This window comes from Labeo rohita, chromosome 9 (assembly GCF_022985175.1).
Source record: "Labeo rohita strain BAU-BD-2019 chromosome 9, IGBB_LRoh.1.0, whole genome shotgun sequence".
NCBI lineage: Eukaryota > Metazoa > Chordata > Actinopteri > Cypriniformes > Cyprinidae > Labeo > Labeo rohita.
Window position 1 is genome coordinate 40,117,602 of NC_066877.1, and position 27,711 is coordinate 40,145,312.

The 27,711-nt window shown below is 38.1% G+C and overlaps 1 protein-coding gene across 1 annotated transcript in view; it reads right to left on the bottom strand.

Moving 5' to 3' along the window:
* Positions 1 to 7,710: 7,710 nt before the first annotated feature.
* map3k12 (mitogen-activated protein kinase kinase kinase 12) overlaps positions 7,711 to 27,711 on the bottom strand; it is a 36,026-nt gene continuing 16,025 nt past the window's right edge. Inside the window, exons 4-14 of the mRNA XM_051119713.1 lie at positions 22,924 to 23,115; positions 22,642 to 22,800; positions 21,862 to 22,020; positions 21,009 to 21,117; positions 19,955 to 20,064; positions 18,446 to 18,562; positions 17,119 to 17,238; positions 13,518 to 14,178; positions 12,832 to 12,899; positions 10,024 to 10,309; positions 7,711 to 9,763 (exon numbers count right to left, since the gene is read on the bottom strand). Coding sequence (XP_050975670.1) covers positions 9,647 to 9,763; positions 10,024 to 10,309; positions 12,832 to 12,899; positions 13,518 to 14,178; positions 17,119 to 17,238; positions 18,446 to 18,562; positions 19,955 to 20,064; positions 21,009 to 21,117; positions 21,862 to 22,020; positions 22,642 to 22,800; positions 22,924 to 23,115 — 2,098 coding nt within the window. The 3' untranslated portion in view covers positions 7,711 to 9,646. The remainder of the gene's footprint in view (positions 9,764 to 10,023; positions 10,310 to 12,831; positions 12,900 to 13,517; positions 14,179 to 17,118; positions 17,239 to 18,445; positions 18,563 to 19,954; positions 20,065 to 21,008; positions 21,118 to 21,861; positions 22,021 to 22,641; positions 22,801 to 22,923; positions 23,116 to 27,711) is intronic.

Sequence of the window (27,711 nt, forward strand, 5' to 3'; positions counted from 1 at the left end):
GAAGAAAATTAATGACAAATGTCTTTGAAACAAAACAGCATGTTGAATTGCACTGAAAAACTGAAAAAAGAACTGAAAAAATAATGCATTGAATTAACAGTGCTTGCATTTTAATGTCTTGTATTTCCAGGGCTTGCATTTTTAGTCTCTGAAATTTAACAGAGTTCTTTATTTAGGCTGTGAATATTTAAATTCAAAATATTTCATTTTCATAACTAAAAATTAAAAAAAAATCATGTTCACCTTCCCTGGAGAAGTTTTGACACGCCCTTACATTTGTGCTTTTTTCAGTATCTTAAAAACATATTAATGGCTGAAGTCTGATTACATTGTAATCAGCACAAACTGGGCTACAATAATATGCAAGCAACATTAATGTACATGTTTGTGTTTTTGAAAAAAAAAAACGTTTATGCGTGGTTAGTGAAAAACTAAAACTAAAGTCACTGAAATAAGGCCATGAAACAAATTCAGAACATTTGTTCACAAGACTTTTGAGAACTGGATGTGGTAGTCTAGAGTTTTTTCTACAAAATGATGTGAAAATCATCTCATTCACTCGTTTACAGAAAACAATATATTGATTTAAATTTTCTAAGACATGTTTTGTGATGGAAAGGAAATATGCAAGGGAGTGACAATGACCATGATATTGATGACCAATGACCATATTTAGTGATTCACACCTGAGAGACAAAAGACCCTCCTCTAATGGCCCATCAGTGAGACTGTGACTGTCAGGTAGAAACAAGAAGAGATTCAAAGAATGGAGTTTTAGACTATTTGCATTTTATTTACAACACAGTATCATCAAAACATACATAATTTAGGTCAAAAGCACATTGTTGACTACACTGATCTAACCATAGAGACGTGAACAGACTTTGTGTGACTCCTGAAAACTGTTTTCTGAATTCTGTTCAGCAGGTGAAACAAGTAAATTATACCTGATATTTAAGTAATTGCTGCTTCTTTCCATGGATTTAAGAAACAAAACTCATCATCAGTAGTCCAGGAAATTGTTTTACAATAAAAAATCAGTGTAGTTGAACATCTGATGTTGGTACAGCACTCTTCATATGGCATTCATGTAGCATTCATCTGTGGTGCAGGTATCAGATCACTAGGGAAAAAAAGTTATACAATAAATAAATAAATAAATAAATAAATATGATTTTATAGTCATAAACACAAGCATGCTTTGTATGTATTATACAATACAAAACCATTTTATTCAGTCTTCGACTGAAACAACTTGATTTTCACAACACCAATTCATTTGAATATATGGTATTGAAAGCTGACTGTCTCACAATTATCTTGCTCTACCGTCCTCCTAAAGCCCTCTCCAGCTTTTTTTCTGAACTCAGTGAACTGTTAACCCTTGCCTGTTCATTGTCATTCCCTATTCTCCTGCTTGGTGACTTCAATATTCATGTTGATATAGTTTGCTCCAACACTACTCAGTTACTGTCTGTTTTTGAATGTTTTGATCTGACACAGCATGTTTGTTTTCCTACCCATATTCGTGGTCATACCCTTGATCTAATATGTACATCTTGGGGGGATATTACTTCCATTTCTGCTTCTGACACCGGTATTTCTGACCATAAACTTCTTGACTTTAGTCTCAATCTTCCTATGCATTCTAAATGCCTTAAGACTGTTATCTCATACCGCAATCTGAAAGCTACTGATACTGTATCATTTTGTACCTCCATTGTCTCTTCGAACCTCTCTGATGTCATTGATATTTCTTCTCCGTCTGTGATACTTTCTAATTACCACTCTATAATTTCTGAAATCCTACAGCAGCATGCTCCTATTAAGACCAGAAATGTCCCCGCTACTCACTCTTCTCCTTGGTATACCCCTGAGCTCCGTATTCTTAAGGCCACTGGTAGACGGCTTGAACGTCTTTACAGGAGAACCGGTCTTACTGTTCATTATTTGGCTTTTCTTGATCATCTCAAATCTTATAAATCCGCTCTCACTTCAGCTCACTCTAATTTAGTCTCTGCCACAATTAATAAATCAAGCAATAGGCCAAAAACGTTATTTAATACAATAAATAAACTTACTAACCCCCCACCTCAGGATGCCCTAGCCTCAACTGACTTTTGCTGCTCCTTTTTGGATTATTTGCTCGAAAAGACTAATGCTGTCCACCAATGTTTCCCTACTGATACAGAGCTCAGCCATCCATCAAATCTTTCCAGTCAGTCTTTGTCTTGTTTTTCCCTGACGACCCCAGAATCTTCATCGTGTCACCTTGATCCTGCTCCTACTCCTCTCCTGAAACTTTGTCACTCTGCCATCTCTGCACCTATCTCTCATTTCATCAACGCATCTCTTACCTCCGCTTCACTTCCTCTGCCACTAAAAACTGCTGCAGTTACACCAGTTCTCAAGAAACCTAACCTCGACCCCTCAGTTCTGTCTAATTATCGTCCCATTTCTAATTTACCTTTCATATCTAAATTACTGGAAAGTACTGTTGCTGCCCAACTCCAGTCTTTTCTAGTTGATAATAATCTCTTTGACCCTTTTCAATCTGGTTTTCGCCCCCTCTATAGTACTGAAACTGCACTTGTAAAGGTAGTGAATGATCTACTGCTTTCTAGTGATTCTGGCTCCTTGTCTATATTACTGCTACTTGATCTCAGCTCTGCCTTCGACACTGTCTCCCATGATTTACTTATTTCTCGCCTCTCTGATCTGGGTATTTCTGGTACTGCTCTCTCTTGGTTTTCTTCCTATCTCTCAGGTAGACAATTCTACATCTCTGTTAAGGATTTTCAATCGCACACTATCCCCCTGAAGCGAGGTGTTCCCCAGGGATCTGTTCTAGGCCCACTACTATTCACAATTTACATAATCCCACTTGGTCTGATTTTACAACGTCATGGTCTAAATTATCACTTTTATGCAGATGACATTCAACTTTATTCTATCTGTACACCTACTCTATCCGCCCAAATTGACATTGTTTCAGACATTTGTCATTAATTTTCTTCCATACACGACTACCTGTGTGGTTATGTCACTTTGGATAAAAAAATGTCTACTAAATACATAAAAATAAATGTGATTTGTATTTCTTAGTAAATCCTTTTTTGAAAGTGTCTCTTTCGTCTTAGTTTATTTCTTCAGTGTACTACTACAGGCTTACATAAATTTCATAAAATTTTTATATGAGAGTTCAGTTTGCTCAAACGTATAAAATTAGTCATTATTTACTCACTTTCATGTCATTTGATCCCTCTGTTTTTGTTCATTGCACTATTGATGCTTTTGAGGCTTCTAAAAGTCAGGCTTTATTGGCCAATATTGTATGATGAGAAGCAAGCAGAATATACTTGACCAAAATCACCTTTTACAGCAGGTAAAATAAGCATTGAACATGTCACTGTTTTTCCCAGTAATTTCTATAGATGCTGTTGACATAAAAATTTTCACCAGATGTCGAGAACAATCCGAGCACTTCATACATACAAATAAAACAAGTAATTTCAGAAATTATGTCGTGTAATAAAATGAAATGACACTGAGGAAAAAGTATTGAACTACTGAAATTTATTTAATACTTTGTACAAAAGCCTTTGTCAGTAATAACAGCTTCAAGACGCCTCCTGTATGGAGAAACTAGTCATATGCATTGCTCAGGTGTGATTTTGGCCCATTATTCCACAGAGTCTTCAAATCTTGAAGGTTCTGTGGGCCTCTTCTATTGTATGAACTCTGATCTTTAGTTCTTAGTCTTTAGTAACTTTCTATTGGATTCAAGTCAGGTGATTTGCTGGGCCATTCTAGTAGGTTTATTTTCTTTTCTGAAACCAGTTAAGTTTCACAACTGTGTTTGGGATCGTCTTGCTTAAATGTCCACTAGAGGGATCGAACACCATGAAGTTCAGTAAATAATGACTAAGTTATAGTGTATGTTTGGGTGAACATTAATCACTGTCACTATATGTAGTAGAGCTGAAGATCTTTGCCCGAACCCGATGAAACCCGACGGGACCCGACGGGTTCGGTCGGGCTCGGGCTGAATTTATATCATTTTACACGGGCTCGGGCCGGGCTCGGGCCGGGCTCGGGCTTGCGCTCCGGCTTGCGCTCCGGCTTGCGCTCCGGCTTGCCCGGTAAATTAGCGGTCATGTGATGCGTTTCGATTAGCGTGAGAAAGATGCGAAGACGGATGCTGAGGAGGTGAAACGGAGGCTTGCCTCTGGTGATTACGTTTCGGCAAAATTAGCCAGATCAGTACTCTGCATCCTGGGCAGTCGCAGCAGCAGTAAAAGGGTGTTCAGTGCTGCTGGACGCACCATCAGTGACCGCAGGACCGCGCTGAAACTATCTTAATTTTGTTATTGCCAAAAACCCATCTTAATTTAGAACTTATCTTAATTTAATTTGTTAAGAAAGAGTCTTTTTTATTGGCGCGTTAAGTGTTCGCCTATTTAGGGTGCTGAGATGTTACAATGTTACAGAGGACTTATTATTTGTTCCAACTTCCAAGCGGCCTATAGCCGACGTTAGTCATTAATAAATTATGTTAAAACATGTATAAATGACTCATTCTTGACAAAAGGCAAAAGAGCTGTGTGCTTGCGCACATTTGAATAATATCGGGCTGTAAACGGGTTCGGGCTTTTAAAAAGCTGTCAATCAAAATATACTTGTCGGGCTCGGGCCAAATTCCTTCGGGCTCGGACACTGTCGGGCCTAACTTTTAAGGCCCGATTACAGCTCTAATGTGTAGTTAATCCAAAACTTAAGGTAGTATTGTGTGTGTGTGTGTGTGAGAGAGAGAGAGAGAGAGAAATTAAATTCCCCTTTAAAATATTTGTTTGTTCTTCACAAAAATCCAGATGTTTAAATATATATAAACATTTATTTATGGACTTATTTTTTTGCAATTAATTCAAGGAGGTGAGGAATCTTTCCTCACTTTGACTTGCTTCCCGACGCCACCTTTCTTCTCTTTCTCTGTCCTCAGCATGTCATCATTCCTTCCGCTCTTGGCTGTCTCATTCTCGTCTCTCCTCCTTCTCCTGCTTTTCTCTCCATCTTTTCTCCCCCCTTTTGACTGCTTCCTGCTCTCTTGCCGATCCCCTCTCCTCCATCTCCCTGATCAGAACCTCAATGGATTTATGGGTTCTCTTCCTTGATGCCCTTCTCGAATGCTCCGTGGGCAGTGGAGTTCCAGGACAGGGACTTGGGTTTACCTTAGAGCATTGAGGCCAGGGGAGCTGTGTGGAAACTGAAGTTCTTGATTAATCTCCGATAGAAATGGCAATTCCCAGGAATCTCTGCAACTCCTTTATGTACTCCCGGAACACCTTGTTCATGAAATCTTGGAAGACGGACAGTGAGTTGGCCAGGCCATATAGCATAACCTGATATTTGTAGTGGCCTAATGGTGTGATGAATGCCGTCTTCCACTTGTCACCTTACCGGACCAGGAAAAGTGGGTAAGGCAACTTTGAGAGTTCAGAGCTCGGTAATCAATACATGGTTCCCTCTTTCTTGCTCACAAAGAAGAAGCTCGAGGCAGCTGTAGAGGTGGAGTGTCGGATGAAGCATTGTTTAAGAGCCTCCTTGATGTAGTCCTCCATGGCCTTGCGCACTGGAAGTGATGGTTTCTTCATGTAAGCAGCCAACTTTAAGTTTAATTGGCAGAGCTCTGTACTTCACTTGCCCATGCCCTAGCAGTTTTCCCTGGATGGTCTTGACTCAGAGGTCCTGGGCATGCCGTTTGCGGGGCAGGTGGAGATGGCTCAAGAAGTCTTGTGATGTGAAATTGCCAGAGGGGCCCGAGTCGATGAGGGCAGCGACTGAAACAGAATGGTCTGGGGTGGGTAGTTATTCTGATAATAATGACAAGGTGGAAATGTCAGGTTCAACTTAAAGGGTACTCACTACAGTGCATGGGGATCGGATGGGTTTGTCTTCCCACAAAAACGCAACACCGAACTTAATCACTTGCATTTTATGGATCTCATGCACTTTATTCTGTTTTCATTCAAGATATTTATTTAGTATTTGCTCATTACTCGTTTATCTTTTGTTGAATAAAAAATATTTTATCAAGAGACTCTACAAATGAGCATTTTCTCACCAGTCTTTTGCATAAATCAAATGACCAACTCCCTTTAGTTTGCATTAATGGTAAATGATTGAAAAAACCCTGTTGGGAGTGTTTTTATACTGCCAAGGTAAACCAAAGTAAAAGTCCTTGACTGATACCCTGAACTAAGATGGGTGGGGTATGTGGTAATCTGACATACTCATAAATGCATTTTAAGTAACAGGTGACAGAGAAATCATAATGTCATTGGTGAAGTGAGTACCAATCACTTGAGGAATGTTCTAATAATTTAAATTCTATTCAGTGTTTTAACTTTAGCCTTGACTTCCACACTGCTGCTTTCTCCAATCCATTCCACTTGGCTCCTTCAAAGTCTGTATAAATTAAACTCCATTCCATATTTTCACTACTCGTGCCTGCTGCACTCCCATGACATAGCAAGGTAAACAAAGCATTATAGCATATTTGCTGCTCAGATGGGTTTGGCTTTGTACTCGCATACTGTCAGTAAACAAGCTGGTATTTAAATGTATGTACATCATTTGTTAGCATCTTGGCATTGTCTTACTAAAATAAGCAGGGACATCTCTAAAAAAGATGTTGCCTTGATGACAACATTATGCTTTTTCTCATGCTATAGCCAGACAAAAGTATCAAAACACGTTATTAAACGGACACTTCCAGTTTTTAAATATAATTGGCTAAGCTGTGTTTGATGCCATTGTAATGTACTTTGTAACCACAGTTCAGAGTCTTGAGACTGCAGCCCGGTATTACTGCGCCATCTAGTGTTTGTGTCTGTACCACAAATAGCAACATTCTGTTGCATGTTGCTGTGGATTAACTGCTTGGCGGAGGAAGGATTTTTTTGCTCAAAACAACAATAAATGTTTCTATAAAAACCACATCTGGAAGATGTTCCCATAGCATCAGTTATTCACAAACCCAATCTTTCTTTATCTACATTAACACATACTTTTCTTTCTCCCTCCTTTTTTTTATGTAATACACCCCTCTGTTATGATATGAGATACTTAAAAAAATACACACAAAACCAGTTAGAACCAATTTTAGGAGAATAAAAAATTGTTTTGTTTCAATTTTCTTTTTTTGTAAGCTCCCCTTTCTACACCCTTGACTACAGTGCAGTAATTTTTCGTTGCCTTCCAAAATTCTTTCACATTATTCTAACATCTAAAGTATGGCAGAGTTATTCCAGTAGCTGAAAGAAAAATGACTGGCATTCTCCATTGAACTAAATGTCTCAGGCAGTATCTAGTGTGTCCTTTAAATGCAGACTGAAAACTGTGATTTTTTTTTCAAACATGTGAAGTAATCTACTAGTCATTAAAGGCAGGTTCTACTAGGCTGACTCATAAAAGTCATATTGCAAAATCAAACATCTGAGAAGATTGAAGTTGAAATGTGGACTTCTGTGTTAAAGAGACTCTTGACTAATGGAAGGCATTAGTCTGTTTTGCAGTGTTTTCTTTTTTCTCTCTCCAAGACAATATTAATTAAAATTAAGATGTTAAAAAAACTGTTTCATTCATATTCTTGCTCATAGAACCAGATAAGAGACTTAATTCCACATAATATTGGCAAGTAATATATTGACATCTATTTTTATAGTTTAGCAGTTATTTAATAATTATATATATATTTATTTTTACAACTTCACAAACATAAAATGTGTTGTCAAATAGTTTGCTGTAGGATAATGTATTACGGTGTTTACATGATTTAATAATGTGACTAAAATACATCACAATTCATTCATGCGTTTTCCAAATATATCATAAATGTATTTCTTCCAATAGCAATTTCTTATTCATAGTCCGATTATTGCTGTCTGTGTAAATGTAACCAATTTTAGGACCTTAGATTTAGTTTTTAGCCAGAATAGAGCTGCCAAAATTGGTGAATTTTGACCATGTTCAGTTGTCCAAGGAACACATGACTTGTACGGTCCAGAAAAGGTTTGTTTAACGTCATCAGAAAAGAAAAGAAAAGAAAAGTTATTATCTTCAAAAAGGTTTTAAATGGTTGTCTTAACATACATACTCTTGAAACTGGAGATTTGCATCTATTGAACCATCATCATCATTATCATAAATACATTTTCAGTGCAACATGAGAAAGTGATCATGTCCATGTATATAAACATCCTACTGTAAAGTGCCTACAAGCAACACAACATTATTACACATTCAAGGTAAAAAAGGTGCAAACATTTCTTTAGATGTATAAAAACAATTGATTTAAAAATTAAAATACATAAAAATGTATATCATGCATTTTGTTCTTCGGGACTTTACCCTTTTTCAGACCTACATCTGGCAAGCTAAAATTCATATACATTAAATTATTGTCATTTATTTGTTTTACTTTATTTTTACAGTGCAGAAAATAAAAGTGCTTTCTTCAGATTAGGTTGAAATGTACATATTGCATGTCCCTATGAAAGAAAAAGTACTGAAAGATAATCTGAGAGGTAAGAGGAGAGCAGACAGTCGGAACGGGTATCTCCGTATCGTAAGTCACATACTGTACATTTTATGTGTGCCGTTCAGTCTGTGTTTGTGTATACTTGCATCCAAGGGTTTTACAGTCCTGCACTAGCAAAGCCAACCTGACTATATATATATATATATATATATATATATATAACTGTACATTTACACACCTGCTGATCTCCAAACCGATCTGAGCTGCCATGGTAGGGTGGCACAAGCACAGGAGAATAGTACAAACTGGACCGTTTTTATTGTGTTTTCCTTATGTTAACAAATAGGTTTCTTTTCGTATTCTTAGAATTAGCTTACTAAATATATATTTACATCAATTCAGGGCATTATAGTCATAATAGAATCACATTTGTATATGCACCTTGTAAATGCTTTGGAAAGGAAGCATCTGTACATAGTAGTAGTGAAGTCAGTCCCAATCCGAGAGCAACACACTTCATTTACGTCACGTCTGAACAGATTACTGGGGTACGGTTTTGGCAAAACTACCTTATCCAGGCTGGAGGACGGACGCTCCTGTGATCAGGAGTTTCATACAGCACTACAGATTTGATCTAGACTCTGAGACTTCACATCGACTGCTAACCACAAGCCTTCCGCACATGAACGGACGCGATTCCGGCCCGACAGGAAGCCTGTCTGCACTAGAACAGCACAAACCTATTGATAACATCATTGCTGCTTAATGGGAATGCCCTGAAGTTTTTAATTGCATTGATCTGTTCATGTAGTTCCTGTAATCCTCATCTCTAGCAGCAGGCTTGCTGCTACGCTTTTCTTGCTATATTTTCCGTGGCTACGTCCTGGTCACGAGGCAGTTTACGATCCCAAAGTTGTTATGACCAGTCTCAGTGTATTTGTTCTTAAGGTGGCTAGTCGTTTTGTGTAGTGTACCGTTGCGTTTCTCGGAGGATGTGTGCGCACACGTGTTTCACGAAAATCTGTGTTGGTTTCGCTTTGGTGCAACTAAAAGTGAAAGTGTGTGCTGGTGTGATGTCTGTGTGTGTGTGTGTGTGTGTGTGCGCTTTTAGTTTTGAGGACCCTGGCCCCAGCCTCCTGCGCTTGGCGGACGACTCGGCTCTCCACTCCCTGATTGGTCGAGTTCAGCACTGTCACAGTCCGAGTCCTCACACAATGCGCGAGTCTGGGAGCAAGACAAAGAGCACAGTCAAACTCTAGGACGCATTATATACGACACTATTAATTTGCCTAAACGAGCACAGTCATTGGAACAGAAGGCAGGCTTCTTCAATTCTGGTCTTGGAGGTCCTGCAGAGTCTGTCTGTTTGATCCAGCTAATTTCTACAGGACAGTGGACCTCCAGAGCCAGGTCTGAAAAACCCTGCAACATTTGTTTTTTTCTCAGGGTGATATGTGTTGTAAAGTTTCACACAATACTGATACCTCCAGGATATTTTGTTCCAGGTCAAAGTTTGCCCTCTCCTGTTCGAGGGCAGCGGCCTCTCTTTCAGACAGAGTAGGGTCTGTAATATCAACAGGGATCTCAGACCCTTGGGAGATGAGGTCGTCGCTCCGATCGTCCAACCGCTCGTCGGTGTTGGTGCTGACTACGTCTGGCGTGCCGCTGTGGGAGTGGTCAGTAGTGTGGCCCTCCTCTCCCTCCGAAACGGACAGGTTCTCTGAGCTGAAAGTGGATACTGATTGGCACTTGGTTATACTGGTCGGCCGTCTGCAAAAAACGAAAACACAGAAACCATTAAACGAGGATATATTAATATTAGAGCTGTCAAAAATACCGGGTTGCACTAATGTAAGGTATCTATATCGGTTAGGGTTAGGTTCAGTACCCACCTAAGTAGTTATTACCCAGTTTTTATAATCACTATAGCAAGTACATAGTATTTCTATATGCGAAACAGGACTGTAAAATAAAGTGGCTCCCAAGGCTTTATGGGATAGTGAAGTGTCAATCAAATGTGCAAGTACACAGGAAAAAAGGGGTAAAATTTGTACCTTCTGGGGTAAAACAACTTGTAGGAGTACCTTTAAAAGAACATTGTTGTACCTTTTTTTAACCCTAATAGGTATATATTATGTACCTTAGAGTAGTAATTCATACTATTAATGTACTAATATGTACCTATTAGGGGATTAGGGGTAAAAAAAAAAAAAGGTACAAAGATGTCCTTTTTTAGGTAGTGCTCCAGTGACAAGCTGTTGTACCCCAAAAGGTACAATTCTGTGTGCAGTAGGTCATCCAGGTACGTTTTGCTTTCTGTGTTTTTGAATACTGTTCTCCAGCAACAGGAAAACAGAACAGGAACAGGAAATGTGTTGCAGTAACTGAGCACCTTAGCATATGTGCTATGATTAGGGTTGGGTATCATTTAAATTTTATCGATTCCGATTCCACTTATCGATTCCGATTCTTAAAGGAACACTCCAATTTTTTGAAAACAGGCTCATTTTCCAACTCCCCCTAGGGCAGTGGTTTTCAAACCTGTCCTGGAAGCACTGCTGCCCTGCACATTTTGTATGTCTCCCTTATCAGACACACTCAATTCATGTTGTGCAGCCTCTACTAACGAATTGATGAGCTGAATCAGGTGTGTTAGATGAGGGAGACATACAAAATGTGCAGGGCAGGGGTGCTTCCAGAACTAGTTTGAAAACCACTGCCCTAGAGTTAAACAGTTGAGTTTTACCGTTTTTATATCCATTCAGCCGATCTCCAGGTCTGGCGGTAGCACTTTTAGCATAGCTTAGCATAAATCATTGAATCTGATTAGACCGTTATCATCTCGCTCAAAAATGAGTTTCATTGTGTAGTAAGACAGTCCGAAAATAAAAATTGTGATTTTTCTAGGCCGATATGGCTAGGAACTATACTCTCATTCCGGCGTAATAGTTAAGGATCTTTGCTGCCGTACCATGGGTGCAGCAGGCGTAATGATATTACGCAGTACCTGAAAATAGGCTAACTTCTGTCAACATAACCAACGTGACCACCTGCTTGTACAGGGAGACTATTTTCAATCCCAACTTTTCATTTTCCGTCGATCTTAGTACACAATGTAACTACAGAAGTGTCAAGTTTTAAATAGGAAAAATATCAAAACTCTTTGGTCATTTTTGAGTGAGATGCTAACTGTCTAATCTGATTCAGGGGAGTTGGAAAATGAGCCTATGTTCAAAAAAGTGGAGTGTTTCCTTAATGATTCCTAGTTTTGTTTCCAATAACAAAAAAATGTCAATATAAAATTAGAGTCAAACATTTTGGTTCTGTATTTTTTACAACGCTTTCTGCTGCAGCTGAATAACATGAGCAAAAATCAGCAGCCTACAGAACACTTAGGCCTCAAAGGAACTTCTGTCTGTAGTTTATAACAAAAAATACCACAGCAAAAACAACTAGATAAATATAAACTTCAAAAATTAAATTGTTAAAGACAAGTAAACAGTCAGTAATAAAATAGGAAAAAGCAAATAAATGAGCAATAGCATAAATAAATACAACTGAACAAATTACAGGTACAGAAATTTAAATCAAAAGTTTAAAAAAACACTGCATAGTTTTCTTTCCATTAACAAAATATAGATTAATCCTCATTAAAGTTCTGAAAGATATCTGTCAAGATCAGCGAATGCTTTTTTTGTTTTTGGATTAGCATTAATGACAAGCAGCACGTTTATTAGGCTGCTGCCTCTTTAACGCTCAACACGTTAATCTAATACTGTTACACGTGTTTTCTTTCTCATCTTTTTACTTTCACTTTCGACAAAAAAACCCTGTGTTTATGATGATATACTGGCGCATTTTTTGCATATTGGTTGGTAAATGTGAAAGAAAAGTCAGATCCGGCCCGGAATGACCTTTCCTGCAGTGGAAATGCACAAAACGGTTCAAGAACAGACACAGGCCAGGAACCCACACCGGGACCGCTGTTCACTGTGCTTGAGCTTCAGATGTGTGTGCTGCACACAAACAGTGTGCAAGTTCTTTCCCTTCCTGCGCTTAAAACATTTGATTTTACACTTTAAAATAAATCACATTAAAATTCGGACGCAGGAATTGTTTAGCGGAACTGAAATACACGTGTCTTATCAAATACCCGGTTCTTAGAAATTTGGAAATTTGTTCACAATATCCAACCCTAGCTATGACTTCTATAATCAACCAACCATACAATGTTCACCTAATGGGTGAAAACAAGAAATGATTTCAGAAAGAATAAATAATAATTTTCCTACCGTCTCCTTGGTAACTCCACCTCACTGTCCACCTCGCCCTCTTCTTCTTCTGAGGAAACGCCACGTCGCTGGTGGAATTCAACACAATTCATTCAAACATGCTCAATGATAAAGGCCCAAAACAGCACTGCAAAAATAACATAAATTTTACCTTGATCTATTTTAACTATGCATTTAGATTTTTGCTGTTTTGCGGTTTTTTTTTTTTTTTTATTTGTGGCAAACCTGCAGCATAATAAATTTATTACACCTAAATGAATATCCCAAATGCACTTGTGTAAGCTATAATGGGCTCTCCTTTAAACTACTAAATGTTTGATCATGAGACATGATAACATGTAAACTGACTGGTTTTATTCAGGTTCAGTAAACCTGAAAATCAAATGAATCAGCAGTTTACAGTGGGTCTGCTCTTAACTCTGGTATAATTAACATTGCATGTCTCACTTTTAGATACAGTGTTGTCAAGGAATTGGCCAACCTTTAAACTGTTGCCATGGGTTGAGCTATATTGTTTGAGAAGTGAAAAAAAAGATCTAAAGTCCTTCTTTCCTTACCAAGTCAAGTCAGCTTGATTTTAATAAGAATATAATCAGTGAGTTCATTGTTAATTTATGTACATACACAGAAATCTGTACCAAAGTTCTTGACAATGAAAATGAAAACTCAAGAATATAGAGATGTACCTGTTTGCGTGTAATAGCAGCACGATACAGTATGGCTGATGGAGTCAGATGACTGCCACTGGATCCTCTGGGCAATCGTACTGCCCCGGTTCCCTCCTCTCTCTCCTCTCCTACATGAGTTCTGCCCACCGCTCCACTTCTTCCACAGCAGGGTGAATCCGGGCTGCTGGAGAACGGCAACGAAGCGGCGTCTTCACTCGCCGTGTCACTTCTGGGCGGAGTCTCATCCAGACCGGCCCCCGCTTCAGCTCCACCGCTAGTCTCTCTGCCCAGAGCTTCGGTTGTGGCGGCTCCACTGACTCCGTCTTCAACGCGTCGGGTGGAGCACAGCAGATCTGGGCTGGACGAGGACAGCTTCAGCGGGGGCGGCTCCAGCTGGCCCTCCCTTATCGTGCCCCCTGAAGCAGTTTCATTGAGGGGTGGCGCGGGCGTCGTTGTGTTGGACAGCGGGGGCTCTCTTTCTCTGCTAGCAGGGGCAGAAGGGTGCTTAGGCCCTGACAGATCCCCGCTGCTTCCCCTGCCGCTCCTCCTATGACGGGTTTTCACCCTGCGGGCCCGACTAGGTGAGGTAGGTCCTCGGTTTGTACATGGTGGGACGGTCACCTGCAGCACACCGGCATCCATCTTGGGGAGAATGATCTCTGATCTCAAGAGGTCAGGTCTGGATATGGCAAATAAAGAGAGCCATTGGTTACACAACATACCTTACATTACATATTACTGTGTCCATGTTACAGTGTAACTGTATAATAAGTTATACTGATCAGAATTATTATAGTGTTGACTATATTGTATATCAAAAACTGAAAAGCATAACAATCATGACAACTCTTTAAACTGCATGAATTGCAGCTATGAGAACCTAAGACTTAATGCTACTTCTGCCGAAACATACATACATAATGAAGCTGATCCCCATAACTGATCTAGACAGGTGGTGCTGGGGGAGGTGGAGGGTTTCAGAGCAACTCTGCAGGACACTACACCGAACTATTGGTGTATACAATATACTTACCAGTACATTACATGTCAAGGAATGTCTAAGAACCTTATTTTCACAAACTTTTCTTTTGTACTTTTTGCAGAAATGTTAGCCTATAATTCAATACAGGTGCATCTCAGAAAATAGAATATTGTGAAAAACTTATTTCAAAAACTGAAACTTTTTTAAAATATATATTCTAGATTTATTATAAGTAAAGTAAAACACTTAAAAGTTTTTTTGTTTTAATTTTGATGATCATAGTGTACAGCTCATGAAAGTCAAAAATCCAGTATCTCAAAATATTAGAATATTTACATTTGAGTTTCATTAAATGACCATCTGGGTATCTCTTGTTCTTTGAAAACATGCTAGTGAGGAAGACTGCTGACTTGGCAATGGTCCAGAAGACAATCACTGACACCCTCCACAAAGAGAGTAAGTCACAGAAGGTCATTACTGAAAGGGGTGGCTGTTTACAGAGTGCTGTATCAAAGCACATTATATGCAAAGTTGACTGGAAGGAAGAAATTGGTTAGGAAAAGGTGCACAAGCAACAGGGATGACCGCAAGCTTGAGAAAACTGTAAGCAAAGCCGATTCAAACACTTGGAAGAGCTTCACAAGAAGTGGAATGAAGCTGAAGTCAGCGCATTAAGAGTCACTACGCTCAGACATCTTCAGGAAAAGGGCTATTAAGCCACTTCTGAAACAGAAACAATCTCAGAAGCATCTTACCTGGGCTAAGGAGAAAAAGAACTGGACTGCTGCTCAGTGATCCAAAGTCCTCTTTTCAGATAAAAGTAAATTTTGCATTTCATGTTGAATTCATGATCCCAGAGTCTGGAGGTACAGAATCCAAGCTGCTTGAAGTCCAGTGTAGGGAGGCTCATTTTAACCGGTTAACCATTAGCCGACAGAAAGAATTTTGACCGTTTAATACAATCAGTTAAACGGTTTAAAAGGTAATAAAAAAATTCAGTAATTTATCAAAATGTTTTAAAACATTTGCTCGATGGTTAAAATAAAATAAAGAAAATATACTAATATTTTGAAATACTGGATTTTTTACCTTTTATAAGCTGTAATCCAAATTAAAAAACTTTTGAAATGTTTTACTTTAAATGTAATAAATCTGGAATATATGAAAGTTTCACTTTTTGAAATAAGTTACCAAAAAAAAGAACTTTTTCCACTAAATTCACTAAATTTTTTTTAGATGCACCTCTATGTGCAAAATGGAATGTTATTACATGGAATGTTGCTAAATATGTTTGTGGCATCCTTATTCCCCAGAATAATACTGCTTTGAAAATGCATTTAAGATTGTAAGTCATGTCCATGTTTGTGGGAGTGTCAGAAATACAGTACAATGCAAATGTTTCAGGCCACTAGTATTTTCACTAGCTAAAAAATGGTTTAAAGTAAGTTATTTCTATCTTTTTCCTGTAGTGTGTCAGTAAAAATATTGGTTTACATTTCCAAACATTCTGTTTGCCATTAATTGTAATAATCTAGTGAGATTTTTGTTTGCAGCCAGTGCTCCACACTGATCTAATCTCATCATCATCCAGTCTGTCTGGAATGACATGAAGACACAGAACAAACTGAAACAGAGTAAATCCAGAAGAACTGTGGCAACATCTCCAAGATGCTTCAAGAGACCTACCTGCAAAGCTACCTGAAAAATTTTGCGCAAGTGCACCTAGGGCAAAAGCTGCTGTAAACGCGAAGAATGATCGCACCAAATGTTGATTTCAGTTAGTTAATAGAAGGTAATTGATAAAGAAAATCTATGACAGCATCCTCATTTTACAGCATTTTTACACAAGTGCCTAAAACTTTTAACAGTGCTGCAGCTTTGCAGGTAGGTTTCTTGAAGCATCCTGGAGACTTTGTCACAGTTCTTCTGGATTTAGTCTGTCTGAGTTTGTTCTGTCTTCATGTCATTCCATTGACAGACTGGATGATGATGAGATCAGATCTCTGTGCAGAGCACTCGCTGTTGTCAGACTCCTTGCGCAAACAAAAATCTCACTGGATTATTACGATTAATGGCAAAATGAATGTTTGGAAATGTAATCTGATATTTCCTACTGACACGCTACAACACAAGACAGACTTTAACTGACTTTAAACCATTTTTTAGCTGATGAAAATACTAGTGGCCTAAGACTTTTGCACAGTACTGTATATTTAATCGTGTTCATATTTTATGTGCCTTGGACTTTTTAAATAAACTACAGTGAAACTGGAACTACTCATATGCTTGCTTGTATTTGAACTACTGCACTTCATGCATACTGTTGCTGTGCTGACTGTTTTATACATAAACATGCATTCACACACATAACAAAACCTCTATACATTATGTAACTGTACCCAGTGATTTTGAACACTGGGTCGCAATGACTAACCTTTGTTGTTGCTTATTTAATGTACTCCACATTCATTAACAATAGAACAGGCTTAAGAACAATTTAATGCCTGTATGAACGTGTTGTGAATTTGGCAGAAATTAATTATTTGTGAGAAGTTCTGCTGTGGGTATAAATGCAATCAATCCAGATAATTATTAATAAACAAGAACCAGTGTGAAGTGGTCGATGTCTGTTCTTACCTCTTGCCGTGAGGAGGAAGTTTCTGAGGGACACTTCTCTTCTTGATGAGTTTGTCCACTGTGGTTGAAGGGTGATGTTTGAAGAGACCAGGATATTTCTTATCCAGACACTGTTCCCTTCTTTATCAATAACACAGCAACATTAGCACTTCATCGTGTTGTAAATGAAGATATCAGAAGCAGATCAGGCTGAATTGTAATCATCTCAAAGTAACATGACATGAAATTCCAGGATCCCTTTCAATGAACAGGGCACAGAACAGGGCACAAAACAGGGCCTAAACATGGGAGAGGTCACCTGGCCTGAACAAAGAAAGAACTGACAGATTGGGAGCTCTGTCTAGATTTATCTTTCTCTGTGGTGGTTCATGACTCTTTATACTGGTGGAGCAATACGTCTGCTTTATTCCTGATAATGAACAAGACTTCATTGCTACAGTGAATGCAGTATGTCTTTTTAATATATAACTTAGTCTCTTTTCCCCTCCCAATTGCATCCTTATTTCTCTTTTTGTTTTGTTTTATTATTATTATTGTTATTTTATTAACGATATATATTTTCAGTATTTTTGCCTTTATTTTGACAGGACAGATCAGAATTTACAGAAAGCGAAGTGGGAGAGAGGTAAGGGTGGGATCGGGAAAAGTCCTCGAGTCGGGATTCGAAGTCGGGACGTCCGTAGTGCAAAAGCGCTGTAGGTTATTGGTGCAGACTATTTTGTTTAATTTATTTTATTTTATTTTATTTTATAAGTAAAAATAACTTTTCATTCAAAGTTTTATTGTGGCTATTTTGTTTTCTGGAAATCATAGCATTAAATGTTCAGTTGGCAAACTATCAGACACTATCAAGGAGTGTTAATTCTGTGTTGAACATATAATGCAATCATCTACAATTAAAGATTGATCAAAGAAGAAACGAAGTAACCAAGAGCAGTGTAATCTGGCCAGGCAACTGCCTGTTGAGCTACAAAATACTGTTTCAAAGCACCATTTGGTGGATATTGAGTGACGCACAACAAATGTATTTATTTACAATAAGCATGTCTGCAAGCTTCTGTTTTCACCTTTTTAAAGGCAGCATCTGTACTTCCTCAATGCACTGCATGTGGCAATATTGATAATAGAACTTAGTTTAGTAACTTGACTTTGAAAACTTGCATCCATCTACAAAAATTTGATTGCCTACTATGGAATAGTTCTTATCTTATTTAAATTTTAGGTTTAATAATAATCACAAAATCATAATAATTGTTATACAGTCATAGTAAATGGGTTAAAAGAAGTGTTATATGTGTATGTTTTAGATGTATGGTGTGTGTTGTACCTGAGCAGCTCTTTCTCTTTGAGCTCCAGCTGCAGCATCACGGCGTTGAGCTCCATGTACAGATTGTTGGCTCTCTCTAGCTTTCTCTCATAGTGTTCTCTGATGTCAAGAGCATGCCTGTTAAAATGAGTCAGACAGACGTCATGCTCAGTAACAATCCTTTAATAGACACAAGGTCACATTGCAAATGTCCACTGCTTTATTTCTTCTCTCATTCTTATAATGCAGTTACTGTGTAAACAACTACACAACATATCTCCTCATCAAATATCTCCTGTAGAACTACATCATAATAGCATGTTTCAGTCAAAAAACTAGTTAGGTTGCTGTGATAAAATGCAATACATACATTTAACACTTCTTCTTCTTGTTCTTGTTACATGTACTTAGTCATATCATATCATATCATCTAACCCTGTAATCATCTTACAGGCATCTAACCCTAATCCCAACCCATAAGTACGTTTGTAATTAATAATACTCAGTAGTTAAATGTACAATTACACTGTAACAAAGACAGCCTAAAAAAATAAAGTGCAAACCAAATTCTTCATTTAATTTTTTAATCTCAATACTAGGGTTGGGTATCGTTCGAATTTTATCGTTTCCGATTCTGCTTATCGTTTCCGATTCTTAACAACTCCTAGTTTCGATTCCAGTAACATTAAAAAGTCAATCAAAATTAGGTCAAACATTTTTATTCTGTATTTTTACAAAGCTTTCTGTCGCAGCTGAATAGCATGAGCAAAAATCAGCAGCCTACAGAACAGTCAGTAATAAAATAAATTAAATTAGCAAGACACAACGTGGTGTTTGGGTTTTGTTACATGTTCAAGTTTTCATGTCTTTTATTTAAAAGTTTTGCCATGGTCCTTGTCTAGTCATGTTATTTCCTTTCCCTGCTATTGGTTCCCTTGTTCAATGTGTCATGTTCTCATTAGTTGTCTTAGTCATGTGTCTTGTTTCTCATTGTTTGGTTCTTGTCATGTGACCTTCATTGTTTGATATAAATAGCCCTCATGTAGCCATTGTTCCTTATCGTGTATCGATGTTGTAACCTGCTGTTCAGTGAGTTCTTTTTGTCAAGCCATTGTCAAGTCAAGTCTGTTTCATGCCAAGTCAAGCTTTGTCAAGTCAAGTCTTCTTTTGTTTGTATTTGGGATAGTACACACTGTTCAATAAAACTGTACCGTTCAGTGGACTGATCATTACACTAGAGCATAAATAAAAACAACTAAACAAATTACAGGTACAGAAATTTAAATCAAAAGCTTCCCTTCCTGTGCTTACATGGCTTGATTTTAAACTTTGAAATTGCAATAAAACGCGAATCGGAATGCATGTGTCTTCAAATACCAGGTTCTTGGAAATTTGGAACCGGTTCCAAAATGGAACAGGTTCTCGATACCCAACACTACTAAATACAGCTTGATTATAAGCAGTTGCTGGTGATGGGCTCTATTATTGATTTTTGCAGGACAGTATTTTGTGCACGTATCTGTCACTGACCTGAGTTCCTCTCGTCGACGGTTGATCAGCTCTTCATCCAGACGGTGAAGACATGTGCCCTCTGACTTGATCTTCTCAAAGTGTTGCTTGACCTCCTCACGCCACTCGGCCTGCAATCACGTACAGAGATCTCAAATCAGCATCAGAGTGCTTTAACAACACTGTTAAAAGTGCTAATGATGTGGCACTCACTTTTGTACTTATTGTGCTAATATTGTATTGCAAAACACTTTTGCTGCTATTGAGGTGGGATACAGGTAAGTTTAGGGACAGGTTTTGTGGTATGTGGGTCATCAGTGTATTTATGTAATGTAATTACATGCAGGTATTTTTTAAAATGAGTACAATGTAAGAACATGCATGTAAAACAATACATGCATTGTACCAAATGATTAATTTATTAAAAATGTAAGTACATAGTAGATAAAATCATTGTGATGTGTCCTGGCAACTGTATTGAGCTAAAAGTACTGTTTCACAGCGGCATCTGGTGGATATTGAGTGACACACAAAAAAGTACTTTACTTACATTTTAAATCAGTAATATAGTTAATATAGATTACATTTGAAATGACATTTATATAAAAATGAATGACAAATGTTTCAATAGAAATGATTTTAAAGTACCATAAATGCTTATGAATACATTTAGCAGTTAACAACATTTCAAAGTGAATAAAGGTTATATGAAATTACGATTACACTTTATTTTAAGGTTTCCTCGTTACAGTGTAATTATACATTTAAGTACTGAGTAATATTAATTAACTACATGTACTATGTGGTTAGGGTTAGAATTAGGGTTTGGCTTAGGCTTACTTGCATGTAATTATGCATAATTAATAGTTATTATAATAGTAAGTAGATGTAACATGTAACAAGGACATCTTAAAACAAAGTATCTATAAAAGTATATTATTTTTGAAATACGTTTGCCATAGTGTACTTGCTCTCAAGGGAAGTCATGCAGTGGCCATTTTTATGACTAGACATATTTAGCTTAGGCGAACAAAAGTACATACTTTGTTTCGCTACACATGAATGCGTGTCTCACCTGAGATTTGAAGTAGGTCTCCTGTGGGGTGGAGAGCACGTCTGCAGACGCGATGTCCAAATGCAGCAGAATCTGCCTGAACGACGGCCTGTTCCTGGGTTTGCAGTTCCTACACACACATATTAGCATTACAAAAGTCACTTACAAACCATTACCCGTCAGTTAAACGTTCTATGCTTATTGCATCTTGTCCTTGTCATTTTGCATAGAGATAATCTATTTCCACATAAATCTCTTTTGTCTTCTTTCTTTCTTCCCTTGTGAAAAAGTACTTCAGCATGCACTTTAAGTATGAATTGAATGTAATATTTTTGGACAGTGAATTGCATTGAAATTGCATTAGTTTACATTTATATTGAGTGTTTTTCTGACCCACTTATAATGTTATAATTACTTCTATTGTTTTTGAAATATGTTTAAAGTGTACTGACAAGCATTTGTGATAAACTAAAATATACTTTAACGTAATTTTTTTTGAACCATGTCATGTATTTGTTATTAGAATTTTTTTTAATGGGGAAGTTGCAATTTTGTACATTTATGCTACATAAATGAACGTAATATTAAATAACACACCACGGTGTACTTTTTTCTGAAACACAACAAAAGATTATTAAAACTTAATCAATTAAAATGCACTTTAGTGTCAAACTTTTTATTTGACATTATTACAAACAGCACGTTATAAAAGTCGTGTTAAGAAACATAGTCATGACTGTGTATCTCTCTGTAAGTGCTCTTAAGTGGGTTTTTATTTTATTCATATTATATTATCTGCAATACAGTTAAAAATCTATTTCAAGTGCACATTCAATACAATTAAGCACACTTTCTTTCTTCCTTTGTTTCTCACCAGCACTGTCTAAGCAGGATTTTGAAGCCATCAGGGCAGCTTTCAGGAAGAGGAAGCTGCAGGCTGTTGTTTCCCACGCCCCAGATGATAGCGGAGGAGTCCACGTCTTTATACGGGATCTCACCGGTCAGCATCTCCCACAGCACCACACCGAACGACCTGCAGACGCCACGGATCACATTACTGACAGCTGCATTCATCTCCTCACTCTCTTCTGGACATTAGTGTGTGCTATTTCTTGGATTTTCTATGTAAACACAGCTCCATTTGTTGTAAATTAGGCTCATTATGGATAGCACTTTATTCAGAAGACTTGAGAAACACGCCAACATTTGTGATCATATGAGACGATGTGGCATTTTTACACTGCCATACAGTCACAGAGGGTTTGTCAGGATGACGTGCCTCACTTTTGTTAACCCCTGAGGACATCTTCTGCTTGTGAAAGTCTATGACCACCATTCATTTACATATCAGCCTCCCTTAAAACTTCCCTTACAGACCAGCACAAACTGGCAGAAGATATACAGTTATTTGGTCAACAGTAAGTTCCTTAACAGAGAAAACTGTACAGCTGCCTGTTTAGCACCTGTTTAGAATTTTACTGATTTTTTTTTTGTTTCAGTGTAAGGCAGCACCCTCAAAAGGTTGACAATGTACCTTACATACCGTAAAAGGAGCATATGAGTACACTGGAGCAAGAATATGTACCCTATGAATCTTTTATGAAACAATGAAACATGAAATTCTGCCAGACCCAATGATTTCGAATGATCGTACCAGATGTCCACTTTCTCAGACACGGGTTCGTTCCGAATCACCTCGGGCGCCATCCAGGCCACAGTGCCTGCAAAGGACATCTTGGTGCTCTTGTCTCTGAGCTCCTTAGATGTGCCGAAGTCTGAGATCTTCACCAGGTCGTCGTGTGTGATCAGCATACTGACAAAGAGAAGACAAGTCTGAGTATAAAATACACATTCGGTTTGCTCATGCTTCTAAATACAGTTGTGTGATTTGGTACAGACAAGGGTTTAAGCTAATAAGGCTAAAGCAGCATTATACTTGGGTGATTTGAGATCCCTGTGGATGATCTTGTGCAGGTGGAGGTAGTTCATGCCGCCTGCGATGCCCATGGCCCAGTCCACCAGCAGGGACGGCGTGATCTTCCTGCCGGCCCTCAGCACCTCGTAGAGCTGGCCCTGCGCACAGTACTCCATGATGATGCAATAGCACGGAGCCTGCGTGCACACGCCCCTGAAACACAAACACACACACAGCAGATTGAGACAAAATCCTGACCAGCCACACACTGCGCCATTCACTGCGCATATCTTGAGGACATTTGGTTTCAATATCAAGTCATAACAAATGCAAGAGAATACATCAATATCTTTCTCAATATACTAACTGTTTGTCGCAATTTCAAAATAAAAGTTTACACATTTTCATGTCCACATATTCAAGAAATTACAGTGGTTGTTGCATTTCTGTTGTAAAGAAATGGCCAGATATTAAAGAATAAGTGGACATTTTAATTAAATGGTGTATGGTCAATATTAAACAACAATATTATTTATTTCTTTTTTTTCCAGAAATGCTGTGTATTTACATTTTTCTGCTAAATAAATTCTGTTAAGTAATATTTCTGGTAAATACTCCTTAAAGAATATTGTTTTGATAATATATTTACATTTACATTTATTCATTAGGCAGACGCTTTTATCCAGAGCGACTTACAAGTGGGGAATACATCAAGCGATTTGTCCTAAAGAGGCAAAACGACTTAGGAAGTGCTCATAATACCATAAAACAGGCATTGTTCAGATAAGTACAAGCTAGAAAGGGAAAAGAGTAGAATAAAGAGTTTCAAAAAAGATGAGTTTTCAGCAGTCACTTGAAAGTTGTCAGGGAGTTGGCATTCCGGATAGCGGTGGGAAGATCATTCCACCAGCCAGGAACGGCGTAAGAGAATGTTCTGGAAAGTGATTTTGTGCCTCTTTGTGATGGTACAATGAGGCGTCGCTCACTGGTGGATCTCGGACTTCTGGAGAGAGTGTAGATTGGTAGCAGTGAGTGGAGGTAGGCGGGCGCCGAGCCTGTGGCTGCTCTATAAGCAAGCATCAGTGACTTGAATTTGATGCGAGCCGCAACTGGGAGCCAGTGCAGGCTGATAAAGAGAGGTGTGACATGGGCCCTTTTGGGCTCGTTGAAGACCAGTCGTGCTTCTGCATTTTGAATCATTTGTAGAGGTGTGATTGTGCATGAAGGAAGACCGGCTAGAAGAGCACTGCAGTAGTCCAGCCTAGAGATGACCAGGGCCTGGACAAGAAGTTGTGTGGCCTGCTCTGTTAGAAAGGGCCTGATTTTTCTGATGTTGTGCAATGCAAACCTGCAAGATTAAGCAGTTTTAGCTATATGGTCTTTGAAAGTCAGCTGGTCATCAAAGATTACACCAAGATTTCTGACAGAACTTGATGAGGTAATTGTTAATGAACCTAAATGGATGGTGAAATCATGCTGTAGAGTCGGAGTGGCAGGGAAAACAAGGAGCTCAGTCTTTTCCAGGTTGAGCTGTAGGTGATGTTCTTTCATCCCCGCCGAGATGTCCATCAGGCAGCCTGAGATCCGTGCAGCTACCGTTGGATCATCTGGTTGAAATGAAAGATAGAGCTGTGTGTCATCAGCATACAGTGGTAGGAGAAGCCATGTGCCTGTATGATGGGCCCCAGTGATGTAGTGTATATGGAGAAGAGGAGGGGTCCAAGAACTGATCCCTGACGAACCCCAGTGGCCAGATGATGTGCTTTGGATACCTCCCCTCCCCAAGCCACCCTGAAAGACCTACCTGTGAGACAGGATTTAAACCAGCAAAGTGGAATCCCTGTGATGCCCAGCGATGAGAGGATGGACAGGAGGATCTGATGACTCACAGTGTCAAAAGCAGCAGAAAGATCCAGAAAAATGAGTGATGATCTGGAATCAGCTTTTGCAATCCGCAAGGCTTCAGTTACTGACAGTAGTGCAGTCTCAGTTGAGTGGCCACTCTTGAAACCTGACTGGTTAGCACCCAATGTACTGTTCTGTGAGAGAAATAGTGATACCTCGTTAAAAACGACTCATTTGAGTGTTTTTGCTATGGATGGAAGGAGAGAGATCAGTCTATAGTTATCTATAAGTGAAGTGTTTAATGTAGGTTTTTTGAGCAGTGGGGTTACCCGAGCCTACTTGAATGCAGTGGGGAAAGTGCTTGTGAGGAGAGATGTGTTGATGATGTGTGTAAGTGCTGGTTAGAGTATAAAACTAAATAATTTTAGTATTAGGAGTATTACTATCATTACATGAAGTAATATTTCTGTCACAGTTTCTTCAAGTTAACCCAAACTTTTATTTCGACGGGTTGCTGTGAAGGCCTTTAAGTTTCTGTTTGTAGCCTATTAGGGTTGGGTATCGTTCAAAATTTTTCTATATTGATATCGATGCTGATACCGATACCCCGAGACCAATTCCTGAACGACACTTTTTCGATAACAATTTTATGAAATCAATTTTAACAGGATTACATCATCTCAAAATATTTTTTTCAGCTTATTGACACTTATACAGATTCAAAGACTCCTGAACCACTGCACAAAGTAACAAAATATATCCAACACAATAAATCAGTGAAAATAATTTTAATAAAGCTCAAAATGTTTTCAGCTTACACATCTGACAAGCACTAGCACCTTCCAGCACTGTCTGCCAGTATGTATAACGTTATATGCCTTCTCTCTTCTGCAATCGCTGTCTGACTCAAAGGACATAACATATTTCAACAAGATTACATGGCCAAAACACACATTAGGCAGCAAACAGAAGTTATCACAAATACTCGCTCGTGGTTTAAAATGAGTTTTGAGTAAAAGTGGAATATAAATCGTATTTATTGTCTTATGTAGCATCATGCTACAGTGTGCGTGAATGATCATGTAACAGATACTTTTGGTCGTGTAGTATGGACAAAGATCTTTTCTGAAATGCCAGTATGGATGAGGATTGTTTTCATTTTTTAAACAAAAACGCACCAGTGTAGCCTTACATCTAAGGGGGTTGTAATGCTTTCACGCTACAGCCTCACGTGTGAGCCACATCTCTGAGTGTAACGAGTGTTCGACTTTATCGCGGCTCTGCGCAGGACCAAGAGGGCTATAGAGAGCAAACTGCTTCGTATGCTTTTGGATCGCTCTCGCAGATAAGGTAAAATGTTCATGAAGTGACTTTCAGAGCAGTTCTAGAAATCATGTTCATGTGTTCATGTACTCATATTTACTCAGACGACAGTCTGAAAACACTGTGAGTGTCACATGCTTCAGTATGTGTGTAGTAAACAAAAGCCGTGTCTGCTCTATTCATTAACACAAAAACTTGCAGAACATGCAGGATTGATATATATAGTATTTTTGCAGCTTAATATTTACAGACACTAGTCCATATTATGTTTTGATAGAAGCATAAATATTTAGGTATAATACTTGACTCACAACTCACATTTAAGAAACAAGTTAATAAAGTTGTGAGTACAATTAAATTTAATCTGGCAAATTTTAGACATATTAGGAATAATTTAACCACTGAGGCTTCAAAGTTATACATTAATACTATTGACTTTTCACACATAAATTATTGTCTCACCAGCTGGACACAGACAGGTGGGACTACTTTACAATCAATATAGAAAGACTCTATCCACCTTATTTTTCAATGCGGAAGTAAGCTGTTTCCTGGTAATGTGTTAGACGTCCGGTTCATAATCCATCATAGGGAATAACGAGAAGAATATCTAAGTGCAGTAAACGGTAAAACAGTTTGCACTACAAACCAGTGTATTCATAATTAAGATAATATATTAAAATAGTATGGTAAGACACACCAATTTGCAATATCAAGCAGCAAAACAAGCTTTTTGTGCAGCTAAAAATAGCTGGAAGTGGATGAGACCAGAAGCCAGACACAAAAAATTTACAAATGGCTGCACCCACTCTTATGGGAAAAATAAGGTGCATAAGCAGGCTTTGAAAATATTGAAAAAAAGGTCAAATTCATATCATCACTCTAAAATTGTAACTAAATATGGGTTTTTAAGCTAGGAAAATATGATTAAATTTGCTGATATTTTACTTGTGTATAAAATTTTGCATGATATGGCTCCACCCACACTTAATGAATTTAGTGGGCAAAATTCTAATTGATCTACTAGAGCCACTACTAGAGGGCACTGTATAATACCACACAGAAGAAGTGCTTTTGGGCAGTCAGCATTTTCTTACAGTATAGAGCAGTACATACCTGGAATACTATACCTATAGAACCAAGAAATATTACATCTTTTGCTTCTTTTTCTAAATCGATAAAAGGGTGGTTACTGGATAATCAATCATGTCTTCATAATTTGAAGTAGTGGTTTCTTGTTTGCCTCTGGTTGTGTATGTGTTTTTTTTTTTTTTTTGTTTTTTTTTTTTGTTTTTTTGCTGAAATATATGTTTTCTGTGTATTTGTGGACTGTTTTTTTTTACATCAACCTGCCAGGGACTGCACATGAAAATAAGCCTGAATGGCTAAATCTGGCACATTTACATAGTAGACTTGTTTACTTATGTTAATTAATGTGCATTGTCCCTTTGAGAATAAATAAATAATAAAAAAAAAAGGACAACTGCAATTTATTCAAATCTTGAACGATCAAGATTACATTATTTCTGAACAAAAGTAAGTGTTTATAAATTTTCCTAATATTAATCTCCACTGTAAATGCACAAAATACATAGGGTTTTGTTCATTTTTTTCCATCGTTGACATTTGCATGAAATTGCT